This window comes from Diadema setosum, chromosome 14 (genome assembly GCF_964275005.1).
Source record: "Diadema setosum chromosome 14, eeDiaSeto1, whole genome shotgun sequence".
Taxonomy (NCBI): Eukaryota; Metazoa; Echinodermata; class Echinoidea; order Diadematoida; family Diadematidae; genus Diadema; species Diadema setosum.
Genome location: NC_092698.1, coordinates 39247459 through 39259555, shown reverse-complemented (window position 1 = coordinate 39259555; position 12097 = coordinate 39247459). Strand labels below are relative to the sequence as shown.

Here is a 12097-nt window from a genome sequence, read left to right as displayed (position 1 = left end):
GTATTCTTTATATATACATGTACTACCGACAATATTCCCTTGTCAATATTATGCACCATTCTGGAATTCCTGATTATTATATCTAATAAACTAATTGTATATCTTGGAACTACCACCTTGTCTCCTGCATGGACTAATGTTCGACTGTGGCTTGACATCATATACTATAGTTGAGAGTGCACACCACGCTACCGACACATAAAACCAGCACTCTTACAATAACAATGCCGTCCTAAAGTAAATGAAATTAAAGTGTATAATTATCAACATTCTTCTTCTTTGCATTATCGTTATCTTATCTAGTCGTGATTTTGTCGCCGTCACCTTACATTTATTTTATTTTCACATTGCTGATCCCCGCCTAGAAAAACAACAACAGCCGCTTCAGTATAGTGTCTATAGCTCGAACTTTCAGGGACTACAGATTCGAAATAATGGACATTTCTTCATTTTTTTTTTTTATTTCTAGGCATAAATGATGATTCTTTATGGAATTTTGAGGTCTTAAACAATGTCATACCGCTGTTTGCCTACTTAAAAAGGAGAAAATTAAAGGGAAGCAGAATTCACCCCTACGAGTATATAGGTCACGTATACGCTCGCGATAATCCTGCGGTTTGCTTCCTGTAATGGCCGCCGTTGGGCTCCATGGCGTACTACACCTGTTTACGTGTAAAATCGCGAGAGTAGACCACAGAACGAGTTCTGTGGAGTAGACCCTCTTGGTGCACTGCGTGCGCCTCTATACTCTTTGGTGTACAGTACTGCAGTTAGCCCGACCAATTTACGTACAGCGACTGGGCTGTGTATAGTTAGTGTACAGTGTACTTCGTATACGCGAGTACCAAAGAGCTTAGTCTGAGCTCCGTCCCCTTTTCCTTGGTAAGCACTATTTGGGCACTCGTCCCGCTTCGTCATGAATATTCATCAGGCAGTAAGATACTGTACTAGTAAATGGCAGAACGCTGGATATGTGCCATAGAATGTAAAAACGTATCCCCGGGAAACCTAAAAATCTCGAAAAATTGCATCAACGGGGAATGTTAAAACGCCTCGCCGGGAGATGGACAAATGTTCAGATTTGCCGGAAAATGCAAAAACGCTGCCGGGAAATGTAAAACTCATGTATTTCCACGGTATTACGGATACATGGAGATGATGAATATTCATGATGAAGCGGGACGGGTGCCCAAATAGTGTTTACCGGTGCGATAAACCAAGAGAGGGCGCAAATTTTCTGATAGCGATAATCGAGAGACTGCGCGCCCAACGAACTCGGGTATCGCAGTTCTCGGCGTATCGCAATCCTCGGTTGTCACGCCCTCATACGGCTTGTCGCGTACAATCACGGCTACGAGTAAAAAGTGTCCAGAAGCTAGACTACAAAGAGCTTTGCCAGATGATGCGTTGTTCCCACTCACTGTCACGATTGGCGCTTGAAATCGCAATATTGGTATACCATAATTAGAAATGATTTATGTTTGTATGCCAATAGTTGAAATCAATAAAACATCTAAAGAAAAAAAAATATTGGTAGGGCCTACACTGATCGAATAAGATCTTGTTATTGAGGTCATTCGTGGTAATCGCGTTAATTAATAGTGTAGAACATTTTTGACCGGTTCAAAAATTGTCTACTAATCGCATCAGATCGTCTTGGATCGTAACAAAACGCACCGGATCTCATCTAATCGTGCTTCGTAATCGTGTAGAGCAGAATAAACTTTAGGCCTATCACTTCCCTTCTGCTCAGTTTTTGCACATTTCCCTTATTTTACTCGCAGGCTGGTCATATTTCGCATTCCGCAAGGTGGTATCCTGCATTAGATTATCATTTCAAAAATGCATTTTATTACCATTATTTATAAGGTGCCCGTAGGCTTATTATTGAAGTTGTTTATCATTTCGTGAGACTAATTATATTACCATTATAGAGACACACACACACACAACAATAACAACAACAACAAATAGCTCCCCTAATCTAAATGGCGCAATTAAAAAAATTTTTAAAAATCGCCAAAACAAAACAAATCGAAAAAAAAAACTGGCAATATTATGTCTGCATGCATTGATTGCTAACGTGAGCATGAAAGTGAGAATAATTTCCTGAATCCTGCATGAGTGAGCACACATTAAATGCAAATGGTTACTCTTTAAAAATAACTAGATTTTTTTTATTGGGGGAAAGAGAGGGGCCTGTGAAGCACTGTGTTTCTTGTATATGATAAATTATACTGAAAACAATTATTCTGTTGCTTGAAGGTTATTAACAATTATTGTTTCATAATCCATTGTTTGAACATCTCACACCTATATCCTGACACTTTCCATGTTTAACATGTTTTTTTTATGGTTGGTTGAGCACAAATTTAGAGGAAAATAGCTCAGTATGGTCAGTCTTCATTAAACTGCAAAATCCATCTAGCTTATTGAAATAATTGACATCAGATAGATAGGGCCTAACCAACATTTAACAGCACATGTCGAGTGAAAACCCCCTAAACCTGTATAACCCCCTAAACCTGTATTCCCTTATCATATCTTATATGATGGACAACAAGGAGGAGACCATCCCCGGTAGCAAAGCATTCTATTTCATCTTACTGTAGTATGTGATGTGAGGGGATGACCGACTTGGGGAATTATGGGTAAACGTCCTGGTCTACCTTCTCGTGGTGGGGGTTGTGACCCAACTGACCTGTGCAGTTGGTGACGAACAGACCAGGGTGGCTAGGAGAGGAATGTCTCACCCGCCTAGCTAACTCTTGAGCGAAACTGCATCATGATGGAACAAAATACTGGCACCAGGGTCCCAGCCCCTGCTTCTACTAACCAGCCATCTCGCCAAACGAACCTACATCCTGTAGAGAAGAATGACGCATCACATCTCAATCTAACTAGAAGACCAACGGGTACTACTAGGCTGAGCCATGCAAATAGCAGGCCACCGATTAGACGATATGATGCTGATAAATCGAGAGGCAAGAAGGCGCTACTAACGACGAAAAAGAAAATTGGAATCGGGACATGGAATGTACGGACACTCCATCAACAAGGAAATCTCGAAATCCTGCTTAACCAGATGAAGAAGTTTGACTGGGAAGTCCTCGGCATTTCAGAAACTCACTGGACAGACTCTGGCGAGTTCATACACCAGGGATACAAAATCCTGTGTTCAAGCAACAAATCGGTCCACAGGCAAGGGGTAGCTCTCATACTCAACAAAACAGCCCAAGGTGCTTTACTAGGCTACAACCCCGTCTCACAAAGGATCATGTCAGCGAGATTTCAGATGAAAGCTGGGGCCATAACCATTATACAGGTGTATGCCCCAAATACAGCTGATCCGGAAGGTGAAGTAGATGAATTTTATGACCAACTGCAAACCGTAGTCAACAAAACAAACAAGAATGACCTGCTCATTGTAATGGGAGATCTAAATGCCAAAGTAGGAAGTGATAGAACAAACTGGGAGAATGTATTAGGCAACTACGGCTATGGCTCCCAAAACGGACGAGGAGAAAAGCTACTCAATTTCTGTGCTGCAAATAATTTGTCAGTCACCAACACCATGTTCAAACAGAGAAAACAGAATCGACAGTGGACCTGGGAATCTCCAGACCAGAAGACGCACAATATGATAGACTACATCCTGATCAATGAAAAGTACAAGCACTGTGTCACAAATGCTAGAAGCTTCCCAAGTGCAGACGCGGGATCTGATCACCAACTAGTGCTGGCAAACCTACGACTGAAATTCAAAATAAATAAGAAAATTAATTACCCAAAACATTATGATGTCTTCAGACTGAAAGATCCACAGGTCAGGGCCAACTATGAAGTGGAAATTGGAGGAAGATTCGCCCCTCTGCTAGACATGCCAGACACTGACACACAAACTGTGTGGGAAGAAGTAAAGACAGCATTTGCCGAGACCTCAGAAAAGATCTTGGGGAACAGGAAAGCTAATAAAAGTAAACCATGGATCAGTGAAGAAGTTATTAATCTGTCAAATGAACGTAGCAAAGTGAAGCAAGCTAAATCACATGATTCATTAAAAAAGAGTAGATATAATTTTTTGAATCGTGAAATTAAGAGGAAATTAAAAGGATGTAAAGACACCTGGCTCAAAAGCTTGTGTGCAAAAGTGGACAAGGCTCACCAGGCAGCAAAATCAAAGGAGGTCTACTCAACGATAAAGATCATTACCAACAAAGCATCTATCAAAATGCAAACAATAAAAGATAGGAATGGAGAAATTTTGACAGAACTCAAAGAGGTCGAAACTAGATGGAAAGAAAGCTTTGAGGATCTGTACAATAATCAAAACCCAGTTGACGAGGACACAGCAAGCTGTATACCCCAAATGCAGAACACAGATGAAGAACCTAATATTACGAGGGAAGAGATTGCGAGTGCTATCAAGAGATTAGCTGATGGAAAGGCAACCGGATTTGATGGCATTTCAGCTGAAGAGATAAAAGCTGCTGGAGATGCCGGGATAGACGTCTTGCATCAACTATGCCAAAAGATATGGCAAAATGAGTCCTTCCCAGATGATTGGGGAAAGGCAATTATAACCCCCATCTATAAGAAAAAAGACAAACTTGATTGTCGTAATTACAGAGGAATTAGTCTTCTCAGCCATGCTGGCAAAATATTAGCCCTTGTCATTCAGAGACGCATTCTAGATAGAACAGAACAAGTTTTGTCAGAATCACAGGCAGGTTTCCGACCAGGAAGATCAACAGTAGACCAACTCTTTACTCTACGACAAATCATTGAGAAATATATGGAAAGAAAAAGAGGACTATTCTTATGTTATGTAGACTTTGAAAAGGCCTTTGACTCTATCTGGCAAGAGGCTTTGTGGAAAGCACTCAACTTCTTTGGATTTTCTAGAAAAATCATCAATATTTTGAAAGCACTTTACCAGAAATCACAAAGTGCAGTTAGGGTAAATGGCGACCTAACAGATTGGTTCAAGGTAACAGTGGGAGTAAGACAAGGATGTGTAATCTCACCACAACTATTTAACATCCTACTTGAACTTGTTATGCAATACGCCCTCCACGACATCAAAATTGGAGCTAATATCCAAGGACAAGTCATCAACAACCTATGCTATGCAGATGACATTGCTTTGATAGCAGAAAGTGAAGAAGACCTCCAAACTCTTGTTGACAAGGTACATCTCAGCAGCTCCTCCTTGGGTCTGAAGATAAATATCAGGAAGACAGAGGTGCAGTATATCAGCAAAGAGCCCAAACAAATACACATCAGTATAGAAGATAAAGAGCTGACTCAAGTGGAAAATTTCACCTACCTAGGTGGAATTATTAGTCAAGATGGATCCAATGCTCCGGAAATCAAAAACAGGATTGGAAAAGCCATGGGGGCAGTCCAGAAACTTCACACCATATGGAGCTCAACAAATATTAAGTCATCAACAAAGACCGAATTATACAGGGCACTAATTCTCCCTATATTACTATATGGAGCAGAGACATGGACACTCAGGAAAGAAGATGAAAACCGCCTAATGACTTTTGAAATGACATGCCTGCGGAAAATATGTGGCGTAACACGAATGGATAGAATAAGGAACACCACAATAAGGGACCAATTGAATGCAACAAGAACAGTATTAGATAGAATCTCCCAAAGAAGACTACGATATTTTGGACATCTCATACGTATGCCGGTAACACGCCTTCCTAAATTAGCAATGGAGGGAAGAATTTCTGGTAAGAGACCACAGGGAAGACCACCCAAGAGATGGACAGACTGTGTAAAAACAGACTGTAGGAGCAAAAACATATGCTCACTAGTAGAAGCCAGTCATCTAGCCAGCAACCGCCAAGAATGGCAGGACATCATGAAGCGGATGCCACCACTCAACCCTTTGTTGGAGTGAAAGGCATAGGTCAAGGTCAAGGTCGAGTGAACATAATGTAAGAAGGAGTAGTTTTTGATGTGTCTTGGTTGGGGGAGCCGCGCGCACTTTGAAGATAGAGCAAGAAATGCAAAAAGTGTTCATATAGCATAAAGGGGGAGGGTGACATCGTGAATGATAAAATAACGAAGCCACTGAAACATTCACCAGAAGCAGAAATGTTTCACATACCCCACAAAATCAACTTCTGTGACACTTAAAAATGACAATTGTCGTAAATGTGTGGTTACTCTAACATGACTTTAAAGATCGCTCTCATTTTCTCACAGAACGTTAGTCAATAAGTGATAGCAATACCCCTGCCAAATAATTTTGCTTAAACTTTTTTCATTAAAGAGTGACATCATTTTTATTAGGGGAGCCACTTTTCTGGTTGCGTGTATATTAGTTAGATTAAACATTGTTTAGTAAAATATTAAACCAAGCCAAAACCAAATCAAACTTCCGATGCCCTCCCCGATAAGATTTTTGTCTCGAATGTTTTTTTTTTTTTGTTTGTTTGTTTGTTTGTTGTTTTTTTTTTTCCTGGTGAAGATGGCAATGATCTGATCTAATGTTTGTGGGGGGGGGGGAGTGTTCGGGGGGAGGGTGAGCATGTCAAAGATTGAATAATATGTAAATGTCTTTAGAATAGATTAGAAGAGGAGGGACTATTATAGGTTATGGCTGATCTGGGTACTGCTCGCCTTCTTCCTCGCCGATGATAACGTTATATTTCGCAATACTAAAAATGTCACGTTGTCATCATCCTCAACCTGTCGACCCTTGCCATCATCAATAGTTGTGGGTTGTAATCACTATGCAGAAGCTATAGGGAAACAAGTCCATTGTCAGCCAGGTTATGATTTTCCCATTCAAGTCCAATCGTAGGCCAAATGGTGGTCGCTTTCGATCCAGATCGTGAAAAATATAGTATCCTATCTCAACAGAGTGCATCGGTTCGCGGTAGTATCGAACATATCAGAAAGTAGCTGCACGTACCAGATAGGAGATCCCGATCGTAATGATTGCGTAGATCGGTAGCAATCATGGACTCAATTTGGATAATCATATCGGATCGTATTTGAACGGGAGATCCCTTCATAAAAAGTTGATATGGTAGCAACTCTTGCAGGAATGACAATTGTCATAGTAACGACTAGCCTTTTGTCAAGGCCCTCGCGCTCGGCTTGGCTCGCTTCGCTCGCCCATTACAGCGAGAGGGCCTTGACAAAAGGCTAAGTAACGACTAGAATCCAGCTTCCAGAATTGGCTGTTGCTATGGGAAGTTGCTATTTCAGCAAGAGTTGCTATCGTGTAACATCTTTTATGAAATGAGACCCAGATCATGACAGATTGTATTGCTTGAACTACACCAATCGTGTCTATCGTGAACGCATCCAAGCATTGCTTCTCGTGTCCGCTCGCATCACGTATCCAAACGTGAAATTTCAGATGAGTTGAACCAGGCAGGTGGAAGAGTGCTTCCACCTCCCTGGTTGAACAAAACTTCCACGATCGGTTACGAATGGCCAATCATGGCGTCCGTAACGGATCGCATGATCGTACTGGAAACGCAACATGAATTACCACATTACATAAGAAGACATTATAGGGCCGTTATTGCATAATGACCATCCTGTTTACGATGATGATTACTTTTCCTCATCCTCAGGCTTATGGTACAGACTTGGGGATGGGCGAATATACTGTAAATTGCACCTAGTATGGATTATATAAAATGCCTTCACTTATAGGCCTGAATGATAATAAATGTGATCTAAAATAGTTTGAGCTTTCGATCCTAGTACAATCTTCGTCAGAAACAAAATGACAAACACAAGCGCCAGTAGGAAGGACACAGCCACACGATTCTACTGCAATTCTTCGATAACTTTATTAGGACGTGAAAACCAAATCTCCAGTGGAAAGAACATAGCCCCATCCGACACAAGGGGGCGACATAACCAATGGCGTAATTTCTCTTCTTTTCTCCCCTTTGTGTTTCTCCCACACTGAATTATAAACCACATACACAATAACTGAAATGTCTTGGTGTAAGGCTTCTCACAACAATTATCTAAACAAATAAACGACCTTACAAGGATAAGAAAGGTCTTATTGTAACAGATATTTTGAGAACTGTGCCGAATGTGTAACACAAGATATGTATACAAATGTATTCCGTGGATACAGTGAATGTGAGTTCATGATATTACATAATGACACCTCTATAAACTGTGAACTCTATAACCTGTCCTAATAATACAACACATCCTGCAAACAGGCAGTATATTACTGCCAATATAACTACTAACGTAAGCGGTATTAACCTTCAAAAACTAGCATACATAACATATAACAAAAAGGGCAGCTTACTACCAGAGCGAAGGAGTACACTATAACACAAATGCAATAAAATGTATTAGCTTTTTGCAACTAAACCAACTCTAGTACGTATACGTTCAAACATACTGTTCCCAAAAAACAACCACTGTGATGGGGTAATGCATTATCTCACTACATCTAAAAATACACTGGATACATCTAAGTCACAAAAGGTATGTAACGTTAAATGGCATAGTATGTATGGCCTACAAACAACCAGGGATATAACCACGAAGTATAAATACAACTGTAATGACACTTTTATCACACAATTGTTTGAGATGACAATAGTAATCACATGTGCCTTCAGTAGGACCTGTGTAGAATACATACATAAGAACTAATCTCAAACACAGTGTTTACTCGAGTTCAAGGACATAATCATGCAGCCTCACAGGAAGCCGTCGTTCACGTCTGGGGTATCTACCAGGATCAACAGGTACCTGGATAGGAGCGGGCAGAGAGTCAGAGACAGAAGTGTCTGCTGGAGTGGCGAGTTCGGTGGGAACTCGAGGAAGGGCATCCAAGGGAGGGGATGGGGGAGCAGGGTCACCAGCCGGGTAATGGGGTCCATCGGGAGGTGCAGGCGGAGGATCGGTGGCAGGAGGAGCGCGAGGCAAGGAACCAGGAGGGGTGGACGGGTATGGTGGGACGTCAGCGTTGTCATCTGGGTCATCATCAGATTCCACATGGTGTGGTGTGGAATGAGGAGAAAGGGTAGAAGGGACCTTCAAGCAGTCGGCCAGTCGGACACGGTAAGACGAACTGCGTAGCTGGTTGCCAACGAACTTCCGGATGTTGCACCACTCGCCGTCGATTGAGCAGACCAGGTAGCGTGGTCTGGCATGATGTTTTGACCGATCAGCACGGAGGTATACGAGGTCACCAACGAAGATACGTGGTAGAGAAAGCATGGGGCCAGATGTAGTCTTGGACGTCTCGCTGTATGGGTGATTTTTCAGTCGCTGAACATGTTGGGCAGAGATGATATCCTTGTCCGAAAAGGGGATCTGCTCGCATGTGAACTGATCACGTTGCATTAACATTTCCCTTGCCGACAAGCCACGGGATCGAAGACGACTATTGAGGCGGGCAGTGGCAACTGACAAGGTCAAAGACGTGATGGGGGCACCAGATGGGTCATGGCGGAGGAGCTCGTCCTCCAACTCGCGGACTGCTTTTTCAGCAACAGGGTTCTTGTCCTTGTTCTTTGCATGCCCAAGCTCAATGCGGATGTTGTGGGACGAAAGGAGGTCATCATGGCATAAAGCAGAAAATCCAGGAGCTGGGTCTGTGCGAATAACTGCTGGTGGGCCATCAAGAGGTCTCAATTCAAGGCAGAGTTGGAGAATGGCAGCACGCAGGGTCTCCTTCTTTTCATCAGTGATAAGGCGGGTGACGGTATATGAGGTGACCGTTTCGCGCAGGATGAGGATGAGTTGGCGAGAGCGTTTCAGCACATCAGCTGCAAAGGAGATACCAACTACATCAGGAGGGTCATTTGTGGACTGCGGATGGACCAGCCGAGGGAGAGTTTGGAAAGAGACACAGTGGTGGCAGGATGAGGTGACCTGTTGGACGGCAGATTCCATGTCCAGGGCATAGAAATACCGGGATGCAACAGTCTTTAATTGGTGAGCAGTAGGGTGGTCTAGTTGGACATGGATTGCCGTGAGGAGACCATGGAGGACAGACCGAGGGACGACAATGGCTTCACGAGGGGACACAAAAGCTTGCTCTTGGCGGACAACCAGGAGACCATCTGGGGCAATCGTGGCAACATGGAGGTAGCGTTTGACGTCCCGGACATTCGTGAGTTTCTTGGAGGGTCGCGTACCCTGGACAAGATGGGCATGGGTGCGTCGTAGAGATGGGCATTCAGACTGAATCTTAATCCAAGCTGGCCGTGATGTGTAAGGGGGGCGAGTCTTCCCAAGGAGGATGTCATCTGCAGAAATGCGATGCACGACAGAGTCCTCCATCTGTCTCACAAATGTGCACACTTGACACAATGAATCAGTGCAGTCTGGAGCATTGCGACTTGCAAAATCGGATGGGACATTTGCAGATCCAGAGAGGTGGCGCAGGGACAATTGGTATCTGCTCACCGTTGACAGGAATGTGGACACGCGGGGGCTGGCAGAAAATTCACCCCGACACAACTTCTCAAATGCCTGGACACATGGTTTGCTGTCCGTAAGGACACATGTGCGGTGCTTGGACTGAACAATGTATGGGCTGAAGTGCTTGATAGACGCAGCAATGGATAATGCTTCTACCTCGCATGGGAGCCAGGAAACTTGTCGTCCCCTCAGCTTGGCACTGAAAAAACCAGCCACAAGAGGCTTGTGATTCCTCGTGACATAGAGAGTAGAGCCGATACCATGCTTCTTGACTGATCCGTCTGTGACGAGCCACAGTTGGTCAGTAGTGTGGGGGAGAGTGATCGTGCGGGGGGAGGTGAGGGCATGCTGGGCTTCCTGGAATGTAGAGCGGAGGTCATCAGTCCAGGGAATAGTATCCTGAGACTGTCGACCCGCAACAACGCCGTCTAAGGGAGAGAGAAAGGAAGCGCAGTGGGGGATAACGCGGGCAAGCATCTTAAAAGCTCCAATGAAGGAACGCATGCCTTTGACGGTAGATGGTGGGGGGCATGCTGCTAGGGCAGCAATACGATGGGGGCTAGCCTTGAGGGTGCCCTGAGACCATATCCATCCAAGAATGGTGGTGGTCTTGGGGGAGATGGTGGTCTTCGAAGCAGAGAGGTTGAGCCCTGACCTGCTCAGTGCATGAAGGACACGACCCCAGTTATGCAAGAGGTCTTCTGGTGTGTTACCGCCACAGTACAAGTCATCAGCAAGTTTGACGACAACACCTTCCACCAGGAGGTCACCCAGTACGCGACACATGAGCTCTTCCAGAGAGGTTTCTGAGCCAGGCATTCCCATAGCCGAGCGAGTGTATACACGCACTCCACGGAAGGGTGTGGCAACACCACAGTACTTCAGTGACTCATGAGACAAGGGGATCTGATAAAATGCATTGGTCAGATCTGAGGCAACAATGTATTTCCACTGGCTGATCTTGCGAAGAGTGGAATCAACATCTGGCATAAGTGATGGTTGGGGTTTCGAATACCGGCCAACATCAGCGAAGGCAGTCACAAGACGGTAACCACCACTGGGTTTCTTTACCAGGAAAGAAGGATTTAGGTATTCCACAGTTACTCCAACATCTTCTGGGCGAGCAAACACACCCAGTGCTTCGAGTTCATCGAACTTGGCTTGCAAGTCGACCAACTTGTCTCTGGGGTATAAGGGGAGGCGACCTTTCCTCTGTGGGGGTTGAACAGGACCATTATTTACGACTGCCTTGAAGGGACCGACGGCACCATTGTAGCCCTTGAAATGGGGGTCAAAGACGTCATCGTACTCAGTGTGTAGGTCCTTGAACTGCTGTCTGATGTTCGGGGGAAGAATGTCATTAGGATCTGTCTTCACCAGAGCAGAATGGTTACTGCTAGAGGTACGACGGGAAAAGGCTGCCGGAGGGGAGATCTCATCACTTGGAGTGTATTCAACATCCTGGGAAACTACTGGACGCACCTGACAAAAATGTTCATTACGACGCAGAACTCGTGGCTCGATGGAAAGATTCGGAATCCGGATTTTACCATCGACACTTGAAACAATGCAAGGGGTGGGCCAATATCTAGGTGACTCCAAATCAGCAGACCGGACCAAACCATGTCGGGGTTCCAGAGCAACACAC

The 12097-nt window shown here is 44.1% G+C and overlaps 1 protein-coding gene across 1 annotated transcript; it reads left to right on the top strand.

The window, feature by feature from the left end:
* The first annotated feature begins 3085 nt into the window (after window positions 1-3085).
* On the top strand, window positions 3086-5920 carry LOC140238353 (craniofacial development protein 2-like). The gene is made up of 2 exons (XM_072318285.1): window positions 3086-3977; window positions 5730-5920. Exons 1-2 carry the CDS (start codon window positions 3086-3088, stop codon window positions 5918-5920), a joined length of 1083 nt encoding a protein of 360 aa, XP_072174386.1.
* The last annotated feature ends 6177 nt before the right edge of the window (window positions 5921-12097 follow it).